At 34.8% G+C, this 20,747-nt stretch overlaps 3 protein-coding genes and 1 long non-coding RNA gene across 4 annotated transcripts; 2 read left to right on the forward strand and 2 right to left on the reverse strand.

The window, feature by feature from the left end:
* Positions 1 to 1,052: 1,052 nt before the first annotated feature.
* LOC120251691 lies at positions 1,053 to 2,417 on the reverse strand. The gene is made up of 2 exons (XR_005533474.1): positions 2,025 to 2,417; positions 1,053 to 1,456 (listed from the first exon to the last, which is right to left on the reverse strand). It is a non-coding gene; the product is annotated as an uncharacterized LOC120251691 (long non-coding RNA).
* A 626-nt stretch (positions 2,418 to 3,043) lies between these two features.
* On the forward strand, positions 3,044 to 4,722 carry LOC120251690 (anthocyanidin 5,3-O-glucosyltransferase-like). The gene has a single exon (XM_039260306.1). It carries the CDS (start codon positions 3,096 to 3,098, stop codon positions 4,518 to 4,520), a length of 1,425 nt encoding a protein of 474 aa, XP_039116240.1. The 5' UTR covers positions 3,044 to 3,095; the 3' UTR covers positions 4,521 to 4,722.
* Positions 4,723 to 13,508: 8,786 nt separating this feature from the next.
* LOC120251700 (late embryogenesis abundant protein At1g64065-like) lies at positions 13,509 to 14,618 on the forward strand. Its single transcript, XM_039260323.1, has one exon. It carries the CDS (start codon positions 13,655 to 13,657, stop codon positions 14,435 to 14,437), a length of 783 nt encoding a protein of 260 aa, XP_039116257.1. The 5' UTR covers positions 13,509 to 13,654; the 3' UTR covers positions 14,438 to 14,618.
* A 1,977-nt stretch (positions 14,619 to 16,595) lies between these two features.
* Positions 16,596 to 18,179, reverse strand: LOC120251115 (probable membrane-associated kinase regulator 2). The gene is made up of 2 exons (XM_039259654.1): positions 17,036 to 18,179; positions 16,596 to 16,950 (listed from the first exon to the last, which is right to left on the reverse strand). The coding sequence occupies exons 1-2, from the start codon at positions 17,841 to 17,843 to the stop codon at positions 16,859 to 16,861; spliced, it is 900 nt and encodes a 299-aa protein (XP_039115588.1). The 5' UTR covers positions 17,844 to 18,179; the 3' UTR covers positions 16,596 to 16,858.
* Positions 18,180 to 20,747: the final 2,568 nt, after the last annotated feature.

The following is a 20,747-nucleotide window of genomic DNA, read 5'->3' on the forward strand; positions in this document are numbered from 1 at the left end:
ATGTACAATAATATGCGATAGTTTGTGACAAACATATGTAACGAATATGAGTTATCATTTATGCTTAGTTGGCGATAGTTTCTTTGCAAGATCTATGATTGGGTCCGCACTCGTGGTAGTGAAGTGAGTTTTATAAATGGTTAGCGCCTACATAACGTTGTCCGACATGCAATGACAAAACTTCAAAATGATCTAACGAGTAAGGAAGGCCTACTAAACTATCAGGGTGGCCCTGAGGATGGACGGATACGCTCGTAGAATCCGAATACCTACTAAAATCATTTCTGTTTAAACTTAAACTGGATATATTTAAACAGAAACTTGATAATTTTAAACGGAAACATTTATGTTTAAACAAAAAACTGTATAATTTTAAACGGAAACAGGGACAGAACAAGGATAAAAGTCTTCCAAAGTTTGTTTCAGAAAATAAAAAAGAAATGTAAAAAATGTTAAACATGATGTGATTGGACGGTTTTTTTTCCCACCATTTTTAAGGGCAATAATGGAATTTCACAACATGGACCTAGTCCAAGTGACCTACAAGGGGTAAAAAGGAAGTATAATGATAAAGGAAGGGTTGTCTGCGGTATTCATAACTTGCAGGGGTTGTTTGGGAAATTTTAAACAGTGTAGGGGGTAAATAGTAATTTTCTCTTAATTAAATATAATTGATAAGGGTAATTAAACCATTTGTGCAGCCCAAGTAAATACGTGTTTGATTTCGCACAAATATAAAACACATATGCCTGTCCTTTCACATCTCTTTCTGCTGGTCACCTTTGTCCTATAAAAAAAAAAAAAACATGCCAAAATGTTTAGTGTAGTTCCTTTCTTGACGCTTGAATCACTGAGTTGTGCAGCATTCTAAGGCACCCAGCAACCAATCGTGATCACTTGCTTGTCCGTGACCCAATTGCCATCTTTCCATATGCCTCAATTATTAGCTTGACTTGCCAAACAAAAGGTTGATTGTAACATATTAGTTTAGGCTTTCAATTGTTCTTTGGATGCTGGTAAAATACGCATAAAACATATTTTTTCCATATACCTTGAGAAAATCATAACTTTAATTTTATTTTTAAGAGTAATACTATATAGCACTACTCAATTACACGAACTCCTCACACTACCGACGTGATATTCTTGCTTCTCTCTCCTAGTAAGTATATTTTAAAAAAAAAAATTAAATCCTTGAAATCTTTGCACTCGTCGCCAGTTGCCTACCCGCCGCCCGCCGCCTTTATCTTCGCAGCCGATCATCTTGGCACCATCATCGAACTTCGCAGCCGATCATCTTCGCACCATCATCGAACCCGTTGAACTTTGCAGCCGATCATCTTCGCACCATCATCGAACCCGTCGCTAGTCGCCAGCCTGTCACCAGTCACCCGCCACCTTCGTCTTCGCAACTGATTGTGTTGGATTTGTATTCTGTTTTTTCGAGATTTGAGATCTAATTTTGTGAATGATATTTGAAATTTGGCTTCTTGGGAGATTCTTTTGAATGAAAAATGGACAATGAGACTACTGTGTGCAAACAGCACATGTGAGGAGTTTACTTGAAAATAGAGGTGCTTGTGTTAATCTAGGTTCTTATTTCAGTTGAAAATAATATATAATAACATGAAAATGTAACTATAACTATATAATTCTGCTGCAGTCTTCTGTTGTTCAATGCCATCAGTTTCAATTTTATCTATTATTTCTTCTTTTCTTGATTTCAATGTGAGAGTACACAACTTCGGTTTGAAAGTAGAACAAATTGAAATCACTTAATCAAGGATTTTTATATAGAATTGTTCTATCGTTGCTTCTCTAAGTATATGATGAATCTTAAATCATTTCAGTAATTCAAATATTTAAAGGAATGGTGGGTTAGAATAGAGGTTGTAAATTTTCCAAGTCTTTGGAGGATATAACAACCAAAAGAATAACATGCAGCATATTTCTCACAAATAATTAACTTTCATGCAATTTTCTAAGCAACTCCTCCCAATCAGTGATTATATCTCTGGGTTTACCTTTCAAAACACCTCTCAACTACGCAATTCAGCCGCCGGAGAAATCAACGCCGAAGCTGGGTTATGATGCCCACTCAGCACTTCTACGGCGGTGGAGCATGCGTCGGCGGCGGTGTCGGTTGATGGGCGGGTGACATCTGTTTCTAAAAACCAACTTGTCTCCTTCAGCACTTCTACGACGGTGGAGTCAGAGTCGGTATTGGCAACGGCGGCGTCGGTTGACGAACGGCTGATGATGATGCGAAGAGGGGTGGCGGTGGGTTGAAAAAAAAAACAACTTGATTAGGGCTGCTAGCTTTGATTTCAAGGATTTAATTTTTTTTTTTAAATACCCTCACTAGGAGAAAGAATATAGAATTCCACGTCGATAATGTGAGAAATTCGTGTAATTGAGTCGTGCTATATAGCATTACTTTTTTTAAATAAATCAATAATTTATCTATTTTTAAAAAAAAAATCATAGCCATAAAATTAGACAAAATCTAAGGTATAACAGCGTTTTATTGCTGAGTAAATCAGCAATTTCTCATGGCACAACCATACTACTATATGATGCAATTACTTTATTATTATCTATTAACTACCAGCTAAGTGTCAATGGTGTTGATTATAGATGAAGTAGTTGAATGGCATAACAGCAGTTTTATTGCTGAGTAAATCAGCAATTACCCATGGCACAAGCATACTACTACATGATGCAATTACTTTACTATTATTATCTATCAACTACGAGCTGAGTGTCAATGGTGTTGATTATAGATGAAGTGGTTGAATGGCATAACAGCGGTTTTATTGCTGAGTAAATCAGCAATTACCCATGGCACAAGCATACTACTACATGATGCAATTACTTTACTATTATTATCTATCAACTACGAGCTGAGTGTCAATGGTGTTGATTATAGATGAAGTAGTTGAATTGAATGGCATAACATCAAATAAAAGTTATACCATATTGAACACCCATTCACAAGCATGCCAAGTTCTTCTATCACCACTATAAATATATAAATAGAGCCTTGACCATGACCACCATACATAAGCACTAGACACAAGAGTTCTCTAGCAAGTATGGCAGGTGGAGAGCAAGAGAGAAAAGGCATGGTGGTCCTATACCCATCTCCGGGCATGGGCCATCTAGTCTCTATGGTGGAGCTCGGCAAGCTCATAGTCAGCCATGGCTTCTCGGTCACCATCCTCATCGTCAAGGCTCACTACAACACCGGCTCCACCGACCCTTTCATCGCTCACGTCTCCTCTACCAACCCTTCCATCTCCTTCCACACTCTTCAACCCCCATCCTCCCTCCCTCCCAACCCTTCACACCACCACGAAGCCCATGCCTATAACCTCCTCCGCCACACCAACCCCAGCCTCCGCGCCTTCCTCCTTTCCTCTTCTCCTTGTGCTCTAATCATCGACTTCTTTTGCATCTACTCCGTTGACATGGTCAAGGAGCTCGCCATCCCCTGCCACTGCTTCTTCACCTCCTCAGCTAGCATCCTCGCCGTCTTCCTCAACATCCCCGTCCTCCACGAGTCCATCTCAAAAAGCTTTTCAGAACTCGGCAAAACCCCAGTGCATATCCCGGGGATTCCTCCGTTCCCAGCTGACCACATGATTCTCCCCATGCTCGAACGCGAGGACGAAGCCTACCAGGGCTTTCTTGATACTGGACTTCATCTCCCTGACTGTGATGGCATCATAGTAAACACCTTTGAAGCTCTTGAACCAAGAGCTTTAGAAGCTATCACTGCTGGACACTGCACTCTAGAAGGCCTGCCAACGCCACCGATCTATTGTATAGGGCCGCTGATCACTGAGGGGAGGGAGAACATCAGCACGGTGGACTGCATGGCGTGGCTGGACACACAACCTAAAGGTAGTGTTGTTTTCCTCTGTTTTGGTAGTCTTGGTTTGTTCACTGCAGAGCAGATTAAGGAGATAGCCATTGGGCTGGAGAAAAGTGGGCAGAGGTTTCTATGGGTTGTGAGAAGCCCTCCGAGTGATAACCCGGCGAAGTACATGGTCTCGCCACCGGAACCGGACCTGGACGTGCTAATGCCGGAGGGGTTCTTGGAGAGGACTAGTGAGCGGGGGCTTGTAGTGAAGTCTTGGGCACCTCAAGTGGAGGTGCTAAGACATGACTCGGTCGGTGGGTTTGTGACTCACTGTGGATGGAACTCGATCTTGGAGGGTGTGCTCGCCGGAGTGCCGATGGTGGGGTGGCCGCAGTATGCGGAGCAGAAGCTGAATATAGTATTTTTGGAGAAGGAGCTGAAGCTGGTTGTCGCCATGAGAGGGTATGATGAAGGTTTTGTGCCTGCTGAGGAAGTGGAGACACGTGTCAGGTGGCTGATGGAGTCGGACGGAGGGATGGAGCTCCGGAAGAGCACGCTGGCGGCGAAGGATGCGGCCATGGCGGCGCTTCAGGAGGGTGGCTCGTCTCGCTCCGCGCTGGCTCGGTTAGTCAGCGAGTGGACTCGGCCGAGTTAAGTGTTAGGAAACGTAAGCCACATACATGCACTATGTTTATCTCATTCTATTGTATCTGGTTTGTTTTTATTCACTCGTGTCGTTTAATTTCTTTGCTGAAACTCTTTATTATTGGTTATGAATTGAATGGCCACGTCGTAGATTCGAAAAAGTTGTTCAGTGATTTCAATGAATAAAGAAGGTTGAATTTTTATTTATGAAATTTCAGTGGCTTCCCACGCTTTGTCAAAGTTCTTGGTGCTTAGTACTGTTTGGTGGAATCATTGGTTCAGTAATGTTTGGCAGTTTCTTCTACGTTTAAATGAGTCATGACCTTTTGTCACCCGGCCGGCCACAACATGTTTATTAGCGACTTCTCCATCTTCTTTTTTTTATTAAAAAAAAATTATGATTCTAGTTTGCACACTATGCTTGGCCCCAGAGCCTCAGGATACCAAATGGTACGAGTTTTGGTCAGAGATATATATTTGTTTTTTTTCCAGTTAATAGAGTTGTGAAACAATTACCCAAAGAATTACAGTTCAATATGGCTTCCCTAATTAAAAAATTGAGAGATATAATAATTAATTTGAAACTGCGCAAAGTCCAAAACAAGCTGGTGAATAAAGCGAACCGCAGTTCTTTGTCTGCACATTTGATTTCTCGTACAAACTTTTGTAAGTTTGGACAACATTAGCACAATCAAGACTGATGCTGTGTTTGCTTTTCCCACAGCAATCCATCTCATCAAAGTGAAGCTTTTCTCTCAGTATTTATATATTTTTGTTGTCACTTGTGAATATTTTTTCCCCACGTGTTTCATGAAGTGATTTTTGTTTTTTATAAAATAAATAAAAAATAATTTTATTAAAAAAATTAAAAATTATTGCGAATCAATGACTTCTTGATTAACTAGTATCATACCCCCTTACATAAACTATTTGTTACGGATAAAATATGAAATTGAACCTCAAACCTCACATAAGCACATCTATTTGTTGAGCTTATTCTATATTTATGTCATTGATTTATTTTAAACAGGGCACTTTGTCATCTATTTATAAAAAAAATATTAAAGAGAAAACAAATAGAAAACACTGATTACAAAGTTTATTAAGCATGAAAACATATTAATAAAAATAATAATGAAAGAACACAGAAAAAAAAATTTAAAACAATATATTAGGAAATGATAACAAAAAACCACATTGCTCTTTGGGTGCGTTATAGACATGAAGAAAAATCCTTACATATAGGTGAGACATATTATATGATTTTGAGCAATTAGATCCAAATATGCAATGATTGATTGTACACATGGTAAAAATAAATCTTGAAGATGATGGCCTATGATTTATTAGATTTGTAAAATATTAAAAGAAACCCTTTCCACCAAAGCTAAATAATTTATAAAAAAAATACAACTCCTCTCTTCGGGCTAATTAATGATCTGATGACTTGGGCAGGAAAAGTATCATGAGCTCAAGTGCTCGTAGAGAAATTTTTATTTCTACGTACATTGTTTCTTTGTTTGCCAAGGAAATCTCTCCTTTATATACGCAAATATGATATATTCAAGAAATTGTGATCTTTTCATTGTATAGAAGAGAAACCTCTATGTTAGTATGGAGTTTGATGCTAATACTTCAAAGTTTTTGATAAACGTAAATAAATCATATTTTATTAAAACAGAAAACTAAATAACGAAATAAACCAGCTCAGAGTTAAAAAAAATAAAAATAATAATTAAAAAAAACTAAAACAGAACAAAAAAAAAACATAATTAATCAACAAACAAGGAACAGTGCAATCACCAGTGGTGATATGCTACAAAACCAAACCAAAACAAAACAATGTAAGCAAAATCAACGACCTGCAGGTCTATTAGTACACGGGTCACCGATAGAGTTCTCACCGAGTGGTGAGAGTTCGATTCTACGAGGCGCATTTACGGGAGTTGTGAATAATGATTGTGTACGAATGGTTCCAGCGCCCACGTGAGCGCAGCCTCGTCCCCACTTGTTCCACCGAGACTTGTGCACGTCTTTAGGGTCTCTAATGGGTTCGTCCCGCTCCTCTCCCAAAAACAATTTTTTAACTGGTGAAGTAATTCGTGTGGGAAAAAGACGCCTGCTAAACACTTTAAAGTTAGGTTACCTTTCAATATTTTCATTTTTCATGTGATTTAACATAGATACATAATCTTCATCTGAAGGTGGTACATAAGACTGATGGCCTTCTTTGGTCTTCTTCCATAGAAACTTCAGCACCTCCGAGCTGGTCGGCTCCAAATTATAACCAACACAAAAATATTTAAGTTAAAGTTTTGGTTTTTGGTTTTTGAAAAAATAGATGGTAAAACAAAAGAGTATAGGGAGGAAACACAAAGCGCGAGAAAGAACACCACTAACAATAGAACTATAAAAACAAATAATACAAGATCAAGAACTTAAGATTCCAAAAAACAAAATATTCAGACAATGGAAAAACATTATACTTTTAAACTCAAACTTTTGTTTAATCAAACCACCTATGCTGTTAAATATGATGTTTTGCATTCATCGTATTCTTTGGAATACGTGGTCCCACAAACTTTGTTGGTCTCTAATTGTAAATATTTCTTTCTCTATTGATGATTGAATATAAAGCCTTAAGGCTTAAGCTCTCCCCTTATATTTTTGCTGAGTTTTATAACCAAAAGCTGAATTATTCATTAAAATTAGGCTTAAGTTTCAATAAAATCTCTTTCTTTTTAGCTTCGGCAGAAAAGAAATGGTTAAAATTTTTCTCCAAATTATGTTGTACTCTTGTTCGAGAGTACAAAATGACTCTTGGTCTCCACTTCGTTAACCGATTTATTTCACATCATTTGAAACGTTTATCTCGCACTCTAGTCAATGTGCCATAGTCATAAAACAAAAGGTAGAAGACAAACAACAAATTGGTTCAGAAAAAATTTAAAATTGTAAAATTAATCTAATTAGTGTTATTTTTTTTATTTTTTTTTTGAGAAAGTTGACAAACGCCTGAACCCAGGGACAAATATGTGGGGGAGCCGCGCTCACCACTGAACCGTACTCTCACCTTGCGCGAGATGGGAATCGAACTCGGAAAGTCACGCTAAACACTCGAGGCGAACACCCTACGCAAGAGACCCGATAGCAATAGACCAAATGGTCGTTAGCAACTAATTAGTGTTAATGTTGAGTGGAAGTATAATTTATAAATTTATTATTTTAATGTGATAAGCTACTAATCTCAACTATTATAAGAGAGTTGATTTTTTTTTGTTCTCCATAATTTCTCATGCCATGAGGGGGAAAATTACTATTTTTATAATGTGAATGTGGTTATAGTGTATTTGATTTTTATTTTAACCATATCCACTATAGTCTTGTTAATAGGAGTAAAAAGTTTATCTGGCTGCATATTATTTGCGCCACATGCCAAGCCGTTAATTAATGCATATGATTTTTACAAAATATTTAATGTTGAGATAGATATAGGGTAAGTATCACTGGTGGCTACAAATGTTTCGTAAGTATAACGCTATGACCACTTACGTTTTTTTGTAATGATGTGGCCACGAAACTTGTCTCCGGTCACACTCATGGGCGCAATTTCATGTTTGGGGGCTGTTTTCGGCGAAGGTGCTGAGGTGGCGTCTGACGTGGATGGCTCTATAATTGGCCACCTCAGCACCTTCACCGAAAACAACCACCAAACATGAAATTGTGGCCATGAGTGTGACCGGAGACAAATTTCGTGGCCAAATCGTTAAAAAAAAAACGTATGTGGCCACAATGTTATACTTACGAAACATTTGTGGCCACTAGTGATACTTACCCGATAGATATATTTGGCTGATGGAGCAATCTATACATTTCAGTTGCCTCATTATGCCATATTATTCCTGGACTTTTTTTTTCATTATTTTTTCCCTATAATTTTTAAAATTTGACAATTTTAATATTTTTTTATAAATAAACGACAAATGACCACTGTTTAAAAGAAGTAAAAAAAAATATGTATATATATAAATATATATGTAAAGCAAGCTCAACAAACACATATTTCATCACTTTATATAGATTTTAGGTTTTAATTTTAGAACCTCTCTAAAATCAACATCTTAGATAAATAATTTATTCTAATAAATCAAGAAACCATTTGCAATTTAGATGTTATATATTTAAATATTTTATAAATTTTTATTTTTATAAAATAAAAAATATATTTTCTAAAATTATTCCCCCCACCCCACACAACACACACAAAAAAAAAAACTACGTATCAACGAATGTGGCAAATTATGTAAAAAACGAAAGGCATTTTTGAGACTGATGAGGTAGTACGATGTGCCATGTATAACAACTTATTATGTCAATTAAATATATTCATTTCAACATTAAGTAATTTTTTTTAAATAAAACATATGGATCTATCATAATATGGGTCCTATATAATTATTACAAATAAAAATAAACTTTGTCTGTATAAGACCAATTAAATTATTATACATATTCTTAAAATATAAATATCAACGCTAGCTGTATTACATGAACTAGTAGTTTGCTTGAACTTAGAATCTACAAACATCAATTCATTAAACAAATAATGTTTTAAAATAACTTGATATAATTGCAATTGATTTAATAGTCTCTGTAAGCGTGCAGGTGATGTCAAAATCCCTTTCTTTTAAACAGTTTAATAAAAAATAAATAGGATAATTAATGCTAAAACAAATGACCCTATTTATGTATTTTTTAAAATATATTTAAATAAAAAAATAATAGATTGACACTAGATAAAATTTTTAATAATTTAAAAAATGTATTTATCCCTTAGCTGTTTGTATAATCTTCATTGTTAATTTTATCAGAGCATTGTAATTTATTTTTTTAAGACCCATTAACTCATATAGAGCCATTAACATATGCTCTTTAATAGATCAGTAATCTATTAATTCATATTTATTTTATTAAACTTGTTAGCTCATATAGAACCACTAGTTAGTCATATTGACCACAAAACTATTTTATGCGAAGTATTTTTTTTTTTCTTTTATATCCACTTAACCATAAAATTATTTTAGACTCACTCGCATCTTTCTTTATTCTATTTTCTTTTAGCCATCTTAACTTATGTAAAGAAGAATATTTTAACCAAAAACGAAGAGAGCCAAATAAGAGTGACAAAATAAAGACAAACACATGAAATAAAATAAAAAAACTTTTGATATTACAGAAATTAAAAAAAAATCATATCTGGAAAAACTACACAGACCTTGTAAGTAAAAATAAAAAAAAAATTTATATTAAAAAATTAAAAAGAAAATTTTATGTTTGGAAAAACTACACGCAACTTACAGGAAAATAAAAATTTGTTCGTAATTGCAAAAGTAATAATAAAAACTGAAAATGAACAAAAAGTTCCTTCAAAATTCAGGCATTCACAAAAAAACCCCATGACTTTGAGTATTCCCAAAAGATCCTTTCTTTTTCTGACAGGTTATTTTTCAGACCTTTCTGACATAAAGGTAACAGATGTTAATTGGGCTGGCTCTCAGTTTTTAAGCGAAAATACCAAATTTCAAGTTGAAACCCATAATTATAAGCGGAAAAGTCAAATTTTAAACGCAAATGTGCTATATGTTAAGTGAAAACTTATGTAGTTAAGCGAAAACACTAAATTTTAAGCGGAAACTCATAATTTTAAGCGGAAAAATCAAATTTTAAATGCAACTGTGCTATATGTTAAGTGAAAACTTATGTGGTTAAACAAAAACACGCAATGTTAAATGGAAACTATATATTTTTAAGCGGAAAATACATGTTGTAAAATAAAATAAACTAACGGAGTAAGCTGCATTAATTGAAAAGTACACTGTAAGGATTGAAAAGTAAGCTGTTAAAAAAATGAAGGACTGTCTGGCAAATTCAAATGTCAGAGAGTCTGTTTGGGATATTTTGAAACTTTCAGGGATTAAAAAATAATTTTTTCTAATAAAAAAATAAAAATAAAAAAACCGAAACTGTATGGGACCTCTAAGTTATTTTTCCTTCTTTACAACAATGGAAACATCACCGCAAAATAAGACTTCCATGGTACTAGGTTCCTTTTAAGTTGCAAAATGCTGCCAATAAAATATGCAGAGAATGTTAAATTAATAATAATATAAAAAAAAATAATGCTGGTTTGAGACTATAGATCACTTGACTTCGATTGTGGCTTCTTCCCGTTCAGACTAAGCCATGCCAACCAAAACAAGAGGAATGGAAAAACCGCATCGGTTATAAAATACCGTGTGATGGTAATTTTTTTTAGACTTCCTCCTTTTTTTTATTTGTTATGCTTTGGAAATATTTCTTTGTTCAGTTTTTACTTATCATATTAAAAATTTTGGAAATATTTTTTTATTCATTTTTACTTATCATATTAAAAAATTTATGCAGTATTAAATAGTTTTTTTCTAAATTTACTTTTTAATTTAATGTACTTATATAATTTTTAATAAATTATAATTAACTAAACATTAAATGATATACTCCACTTAGTGGAGTTTTAAATAGGATTAGTTTTGAAAAGTAATGGAATTTTTTTCTAAAGTATAAGTAATTAACTAATTTTAACCAATTTTTTTTAATTGATATGAATTAGGTAAATATGACAAATAAAAGAGAACTAAAAAAATATTATTTAAATATAAATGAATTATCCTAGTCCTAGCTACACTTCTACTGTAGAAGTGGTGCATAAATTTTTTTTCTATAATAACAATAAAACTTAAGGGATTAAATTGGCTAAAAATACGAAGCAATAATAATTAGAAAGTGAGGATTGAACCCCCCTAATTTTTAAAAAATATAACAAAATAAAAACACCAAACTCAAGGAGAACTGTATTACATCACTAGCAATGCATGTGGTAAAATTGAAGATTTTAAACTAAAATGTGTATTTGAGTTTTTTTTTTTTAATAAAAAAGGTGAAGTTTGTAAACCATATAATTATTAGAATAAAAGGGCAAGTTGGAGGAGATTAATCCCGATGAGAAAAAGCCTTAATTTTACAGAGAGTTTGTTGTTTGCTCTTGAAAGTTCCTAACAAACTCTAGAGTCGCCATTCTAATTCCGATGTTTGGTGGGAGCTTTATGTTTCTAATGTCTAATTTGCCTCTTTACTTTTTTTTTTATTATTTGTTTTCCTATTAGTTGTTGTCTACTGTCAAGTATCTCCACTTGTGATAGACTTGTGATTTTGTTTAGTTTACCTTTTCTCGTATTTTTTTTGTTCTTTAATTCAATTGTGGCTTTTACTCTCGTGTTTCTTTTTCTATATATATATATATATATTTATTTTCATTTTTTTCAATTGTGTTAGAAAAAACATATACAATACTAAAGCAAAAAAAAATCTAGATGGTATAATTTATAAGACTAAAAAAAATAATAAGAGCAAGTGTAAAAAAACAGTTGCTCATCAAGGTGACTCTTGAGTGTCGTTATCTCTCCCTCATATGAGGTATTGCTTCTTTATCCTTAATAAATTTAAAGCTCTTTTTCATTTGATTTTTATTTTTTTTTCTTTTGGGTGATTTATTTTGGAGGAAACAATTAACGAAATAAGATATATTGAATGTTTAGGGTATGATTAAATTCAATTGTTATTATAACCTCAGTGATTCAATATGAAGCAAGAGATTATTTGAATGAGACTTCAAACCACATTAAAGTTGTTAATTGAATCAAGAGATAATTCACTAATGCATTCAATCTTAAAAAATAAAAAATTGTTGCATTTTCTTCTTCAAAAGAAATTGTCAGGAGACAAAGCATAACCTAGTGGTTTTCTACTTTATATTTCAGTGGTCTTGACTTCAAAACTTTTCCAACACAATGCAACAAAAATAAAAAGGTGCTTGTTGTCAATTTATAAAAAAAAAAAAATTATCAATGTTTTTTAAAAACTAATCAAAAAAATAGGACGCAACTCTCCATTGATAAAAATTAAAAATCACTAATCAAGAAAGGTGTTAAACTATAAAAGAATTGATGATTATAATATTGTTAATTTTTTTATAAAAAATAAATCAAGAAATAAAATATTACACATCATAAATTTTTTAATTAGTTTTTGATAATATGGATAAATCACCCCTCAATAATTAAGTAAAAAAATATAAAAAAAAGTGTAAAACTAAGAACGAATGGAAGTTTCTAATTTTAATAGATATTGTTGATTTTAAAAATTATTATTATCTAGTGTATCAGGTAAATAAATCTTTCGTACAAGTAAATTAAAATAAATTATGAATAAAATCTGATCATACCAAGTAAAATTTTTTATTAAATGTAAACAATTCATGGGGTCACTCTATTGTTAGAGAAGCGCCACAAAATGTGCTAGATACACAAACCATAGAGCCCAAGGCATTGCCCATATATATTAAAAGTCCATATATATAAATATACATATAAGAAAAATCCTTTTAAGGATTATGGTAGGGTTAAGATATGATTTTTCATACATAATTAATTCCAAGGCATTTAGAATTGAAATGCTCTCACAAAAAAGGTGATAGATTGTACATTAGAACCACAAGGCACGGCAAGTGTGATTAGATAGGTATATCATGTTAATTATTTAGTCCCAAAAAATTCATTCTAAACCAGTAAAAAGCCAGCCCAAAGAGACTTCGGTTAGGGCCTAAATAAACTCACAAGCTTTAGGTCTCCGAACGTGTAGAAAATGTCAACCAGATTGGGCCACTCTCACGTCTTCATCACTCCACTTTGACCAAAAGTTCCAAACAAGCAAAGGTCCATTTCATTGAAGTTTGAACAACCAATAACCTTGTCCAAACCCTGTTATTCATTAATCATCTCCAAACCCCATCCGTGTAAGCGCACTGAACCGAATCACAAAACAAACCAAGACCGCGTCTTTAATTCCACACTAACGACATCATAACTAGTATTTCACAAACAATTCCACAAACCAAACCATACAATTATCAATTCCGTGGTCAATCATCCAAAATACTTTTAACTACATCATCACAACCAAGACACGTTCAAACTCCACTTTTTTTTTAATCCCCCCTCCAACTCTCCAAACCCACCTTTATAAGCAAGAAAAAATTATATCACTAAAATGAATCAACAAACACAAGCTGTGAGCAAGCCACCCAAGAGAGATCGATCGATAGTAATGTCTTTAGAGAAGGAAGAGCAAGTGAAGCCATTAGCGCTAAACCCAGCGTTAGCCGTATCACCAACGGTGCACCCGATCGGTCACAGCCACGATGAAGAGGCCGCACGTTGGTGGAAATCATCACAATACCTCCGCAAACGCCGTTGCTTCATCTGGTGCTGCGGGTGTTGCGGTGCGCTCGTTGTTATCCTCGGTGTAATCATCCTCATTCTCGCACTCACGCTCTTCAAAGTCAAAGACCCCAGGCTCACCATGAACTCCATCCACATCGACACGCTCAACTTCGGGTCACGCGATGTCAACGACCCGACCAACCTGGCCGACCAGATATCTTTCAACGCGACGCTCAGGGCCGACATATCGCTCAAGAACCCGAACATAGCTTCGTTCAAGTTCGACAAAAGCACGACCATGTTCTATTACCAGGGCGAGACGGTCGGGGTAGCGTACGCGCCTGATGGTAACATCGGGTCGCACTCGACCGCGAGGATGAACGTGACGGTGGACGTGATGGCTGATCAGGTGGCCAAAACAAGGTTCAATTTCAGCTTGGTTGGAACAAGTGTGAATTTGACTAGTTTTACCGACATATATGGGAGAGTTAATGTTTGGGGGATTTATAAGCGTGATATTGAGATATTGCTTAATTGTTCAATGACTGTGGATCTTAATATTGTTGGTCAGGATGCGAAGAACAAGGTTTGTCAAGCAAATGTTCGGTGAATCTCAGTGATAGCTTGCTGTTAGCAACGCAGCGTCTGTTGTCACTGTATATGTTAATTTGTATATGTTTTCAGAGTGTTTTTTGGAGTTTGAATGTATTTAATTTGGGTTTTTTGTTTCTTGAATGAAAGTCAATAGCGAATGAAATTCCGTGAAGTTTCCTGAACACAGATGGGTTTGGTCAGAATAATAATTTTCTTAGATGAGAAGAAGGGGAGGGGATAAGTGGGGTTGAGCGTGCTTTTTAAAAAAAGACCAGTATTCTAGAAGCTCTTTTCAGTTGACTTTGCAGGTTCGTTTTGGAATTATTATTATTATTATTATTATTATTATTATTATTATTATTATTATTATTATTAATGAGGCATACGTATATATATACACACATTAAAGTTGGATGTATGACAGTTCTGCTGAGGAGGTTGAATGTATCCGTGTACTTACATCATTATCATGCAAAAATTATATATGTGGGTGTCTGTGTGCATGTGTAATATGTACATACATACACAAGTGAGTGTATGTATATATGTATGTATATTTTCTCATTTTATCTTTAATATCTTTTTCTATTTGTATAATTTTCCTTTTAAAATATCAAAAAATCTTTGAAAATATTTTAATTTATTCCGCACTAAAATAATATATATGCATATTTAAATTATATATATATATATTTAAATTTATTATTTTCAAGATCAATTTCACTAATATAATTTTTTATAATATTATCTTATTTATCAAATTCAGATACTTTTATATTAGTATTCTTTATCTTATTAATTCCTTGATTAATAATTTATAAAAAAAATTAATTAGCGGTGAACTCCAATGGATAAATCATTTGTTCTCACGAAGCAAGCTTATAGTGGATAAAGATATGAAGTCCCCTCATAAACAAGGTATCATAAATGGTCCTTGTATAAAAGTAGATTTGTAATCCAATCTTTTTGTTGTAAGATGAGAGTGCACGGCTGAATGATTAATTCTCAGTTATACACTATTACATTTGTCACATTTGTCAAAATAAAATTACTCAAATGCATCACTGCTCATGCCAAGACTATATTGTACTGGCACAAATAAATTCCTAAAAAGTTATAAAAAATCATTATATCTAGTTAAATAAAAAAGAAAAGATGAAGAAAAAAAGAACCAAAAGCCTTTGATCCAGCAGTATTAGCCCCACTGTTTTTGGGTGTATCACATTTGTGTGAAAAATTGGAGGAAATTGTTGGTACAATGTAACAAGTCACTGCTTGTGATAAAACTTGGACACAGTGACCCCCTTTTAAGAATTCAAACCTTAATATTGTTCAACAAGAGCGATCTACAGGTTATTTAAATTAACAGCGTACTCCAAGTGGGGTGATGTTACATTAAATGGGAAGGAAAATAAACCTCATCAACAATTGAACTTCATTAATTGTTTCTCTTGGTGAAAATAAGAACTTTCAAAACTCCAGCCGCAAGCAAGACACCGGCCAGCCAACAACCTTGATTAACCCTTTCAATGAGACGCACATGAAGTGCTGGAGATTCAAAGCAAGCTAATTAAAGAGCAATCAATTCAAGCAAAGGAAATCAATACTAGTTTTTAAAACAATCTTTGATTAGTTAATTAACAATTAGAATCAAACACTTTTGTGACTTTGTCCCATGTGTTTTTTTTTTCAGAGGAACCTCTAGGCCAAGGATGTCAACATGATTAGCCATGATACCATAATCTAAGAAGTAAGAAACAGACAACCCCACTTCCATCCATTTCCATGAAACTCCCCAAAAATTCTTTTTCTCCCATTCCCAGTTCTCAAGGAAAAGCTGAAAACCTCCATTGAGTGTTTCTCTAACTGTGATTTGAAAAAGCAAAAACCAGAACACGCCATGGTGCCATCATGGTTACAAGTCAATTAAAGCTGATAACAATAACAATGGTAAAAGTTATACTGATAACACCGAATCAAGAAGGCATTTGAGCATTGGATTCGCTGCTACCCGAGTTCAATGCTTGGGGGACCCAACAAGCATGCATAGTTTATTCAACGGCATTAAAGAAGAAGACAAAGAACACAAGTGAAAAGAAATGAGAGAAAAGATTAATGTCACTCTTTCATCCATCTTCATTTAACCTGAAAAGAGCACAGGCACATTATTCAAATGAGTAAAGAATACTTGGCTGAGTAGCAGCGTTTCCAAAGAAGTGAGAATCTTTGAGATACAAGCATCAGAGAAACCATCACTGTTATGTATTTGTCTTTCACTCACAAACTCACTCGCTCACTCAACTGTAATTACAAGTCAATAAAGAAAGAGACAAACTGGGCACAGAGTTCTAAAAAGAAAAGGATCACCACATTAGAAGAAGAGTAACATATAAAGTAATCATTTTCTCTTTTCTTTTTTTTTTTCCTTTTCCTTTCGTTAATGCAAATCAACTTTTGTTTCAGCTTTGCATGTCTCTTGTCTTCCATTACCAGGATCACTATTAGATCTCACAAGTGGTAGCTCCGCAGCTGAAAAAGGAAAACAATTAATCAAAAAACATAGAAAATGAACACTAAAAACTCAAACTTTTCAAGTAGAGTAGCAAGTGAGCACCTTTTTCAGCATTGAAGGAACGTTTGCAGTGAGCGATGGCACTCTGGATCCCATCCTGCTGCTGCAACAGTGAGTCATCACGCCGGCGAGGTGGTGAACGGACGGCGGCCACCGTGGCCGACGCTGACCGAGACTTTCCGAGACGCCGGTTCACTGTTTTCAATCCGAATGGTGGTGGGTCTCCATCAGAACCAGGCTTGGAAACAGATGAAACTGAACCAACTTGTCCTGAAAACCTCAACTTCTTGATCTTGCTAAGATACTTTTGCAACACTTCCTTAGCGAACTTCTTATCATCTGTTGCAGCAGCAGCAGCAGCAGCAGTGGATTCACTGTTACTGTTGTTGTTCTTAGAACTGGTGTCCCTAGTGAAGAGTGACACAAGAGGAACCTCCTCAACTTTAAACCTGACAAACATCTTCTTGTTGTCGTTGTTGTCGTTGTTGAGTTGGTGTTTGGGAGAAGAAGCAGAGGTTTTGGGTTTCTTAGAGCCTAACATGAAAACACGGAACTTGGTGGCAGACTTGAGAAGAGAAACAGCGAACTGAGGCTTAGAGTTAGACTCAGAGGATGAGAAAACAAGCGAAGAGGTTTCTAAATCACAAAGAGCAGCAGCAGTAGCATCATCATCAGAGTCCTTGCAAGAGTCCTCATCTGGAACGGAGAACTCCAGGTCTATAAAAGGGCCTTCATCATCACCATCTCCATCGTCATCTTCTTGAAGGATGGTACTGGCAATGGTAGTGCGTGAGACCTTGGTAGTGCTAGCACGCCATTGCTTGAGCATGGTCAGTGAGTCCATGGCCATGATTCAGTGAGTCCATACTGAGGATGGAAATGAGGCTTTTGATGGGACCTGGAAAGGAAGGAGCTCACGTGATGCTAGTGCTGCACATTGTCAGCAGCTCAAGTGTGTGACTCTGTAGCATTTGGGTTGCTGGGAAATTTCCACAAAAGTTAAGGGTGAGTAGGTAAAGAAGAAAGATGGCAGTAGAATTTGACTAAAGTCAGCAGTTTTGCTTGGATTAGGAATAGGAACAGGAAAGGTTGGAAAAGTGGTGATATTTTTACCAAGTCATAGTCCAAGAGAAGCAGGGGAAGTTCAGGAGTGCAATGATTCTGGTTTTGGGTGTGAGAGAATAATGTCTTTGTCAGGGGAGAAGGATATGATAAACTCCAAATTTTAATTATGATATCTAAGAAGTTAAGTAGCTTCTGAAAAAGGCTATGGTAGCCACCAATGGGGATTTTAAACAAATGGTGGAGACCACTGACCACACTTGAATAATGTTTATTTTGAATAGGTTTGGTGGCTTATGGTAGTGGTGGGGGTGGGAGAAGTGTTTGGAAGTTGCATGAAACACATAAAGTTTGAGTTTGAAATTTGGCATAAGAGAAAGCAAAACGTGTTAAAAGGAATTATAAGTTGATTAACAGAATAGAGACAAAATTGTTTGCACATTGGAACTGGACAAAGGAATAGTTGGTTGATCTTTTAACATCTTCTTCAATTTTTTTGCACACATGTTGTAGTGTAGCATGGCCAATGTTTGTCTTTGTTCCGAAATGAAAAAGGAGTTGAGAAACAAAAGATCTGGATGAACACATTATGAGAGGTTATTTCAGTCAACCATTCAATAGATCCAACAATGAATGTGGAACACAAATCTTGATGGGAAACAAACTTCAGCTGAGTCATTTTAACAAGTATACATTAATGATACATATTGTCTTGACCCCACATTAAGATCTTCATGTTCTTTCTACATGGAAATGCAAGAGGTGAACTTTATATTTGTCTTTGTCCTTCATTTTATAACCATGCTGGTACTATGTTTATTAATAATGTTCACAGAAGGACCTAGGATGCCAAAACATCCATGAGACTTCTAAGCTTTCAAGAATCTTTCTGGTAGATTTGACTGCTAGTACTATCATTAAAATTTAGTATTACAACGCAAGCATATCATTATTCCAAAAATCTAAACTATGACAGGGAGGTGGATAAACATGCTTGCTCATAGTAAGCTTAATCTTGAAACCAAATAGCAGCATATGCTTCGTAAGAACCAGATTCTAGTATTGTACATGTACTTATTTAAGCCACTCTTAACTGAAAAAAAAGAAAACAAAACAAAACAAAAGCTCAGAACTTATTCCATTCTAGTGATTGGATGGTGACACAAATCTATAAACAGTAAACATCTTTTTTGTAAGAGTTGCAGCTCTATTCATGCTTGATGTACACGCACACACACACACACACAACTTTATTTAAGCTGTCTTACATTTCATCCAGCAGGTCATGCATTACAACCAAAATTTACACATCTATGCCATTATTCCATAAAAGTTTTTAAAGATTAAAGCCACTATATATATTATACACACACACACACAGCTCCTCTAATTAAACAAAAAAATTATTTAATTTAGTAGTTCCAACACCAGTCCACTTGCTGTATCTATCTTCTAATTCATTAGCGTAAAACACCAAGACTTCCTCAGAATCAAGTTAATCAACTAGTCCATTTAATTACACGGACACAAGACAAGACACATAGCAGTCCACACAAGTAGTCATAATTGCCAATGCATCTTTCAATTATCTAATCAACTTTTCCTCTCAAGAAAGGTTACAAGTTTGAGCACATTGCTCTCTCCCCTTGTTCCACACTACTATAACACAAACGTGTGGCCTAGCTTTGCATTTTAGCGGACCAATAATGCACACATCTAAAGCAATAAGTTCATACCGTCCAGGGCTAGGACACATCATCCCCACACCAATTGTTAGTAAGCCTACATCAGCCTCAGTGGCACCATACTCATATGGATCCCACACACACAGTACCCATTTCGCCCAGCCAAATACATTTGTTAGTCCAAGCAGTACACTTTCATAATTCCACTAGAGTAACTAGACAAGCATTTGTGCCAAATATTTTTAATGCATCCAAAACCTCTGATGCTATGTCACCCAGCTTGTGTGATTGGGCTGTGTAGAAATGACACACTCTGGGAGGCGTAGCACATTCATACCTATAAATAAAGGGTAGAGAGCCAAACTCATAACTCGTCTATATTTATTACTATTTAATCTTTTATATAATAGACTAAACATATCCAAGATTAGGACTTCTCAATACCCTTATAACATGACATAAACCTACTTAATTGTTGACACATTGATATCATATTGAATGACTAGCTCAGTCACGAGATCATTTATCATTTAGAAATATCTTTTTAGAAAAAGTTTATCTTTAATTTGACATCAATCATAGCCTAATAAAAAAAATCAATATATATATATCAAAGCAAACCACCAAACCTGATAACCTAAATTTAATAATTTTTTAAATAAATATAGACAAATCACATACCAGGCACGTATAAAAAATTAAATTCTATAATACATGCTTTTCATCTACTTAAACGGGGGATTCAAATCAATTTTTTCATAAAAATAAATATTTCATAAACAAAATTTTGTAACAATAGGGCAATCAACTGTTTGCTAAGCCTAATACAGTTCCACATATAAACATCGCATCCAATGAGACCATCAATCAAATCAAACATTAAAAGACAAAAAAAAAAGTGCAGAAAGATCATTTGAAATGCATTCAATCACATAAAAATCTTCGCATTAACAAGAGAACCACATTCAATCACATAAAAATCTTCTCATTAACAAGAGAACCACATA

The sequence above is a fragment of the Dioscorea cayenensis genome, chromosome 20 (assembly GCF_009730915.1).
Source record: "Dioscorea cayenensis subsp. rotundata cultivar TDr96_F1 chromosome 20, TDr96_F1_v2_PseudoChromosome.rev07_lg8_w22 25.fasta, whole genome shotgun sequence".
Lineage (NCBI taxonomy): Eukaryota > Viridiplantae > Streptophyta > Magnoliopsida > Dioscoreales > Dioscoreaceae > Dioscorea > Dioscorea cayenensis.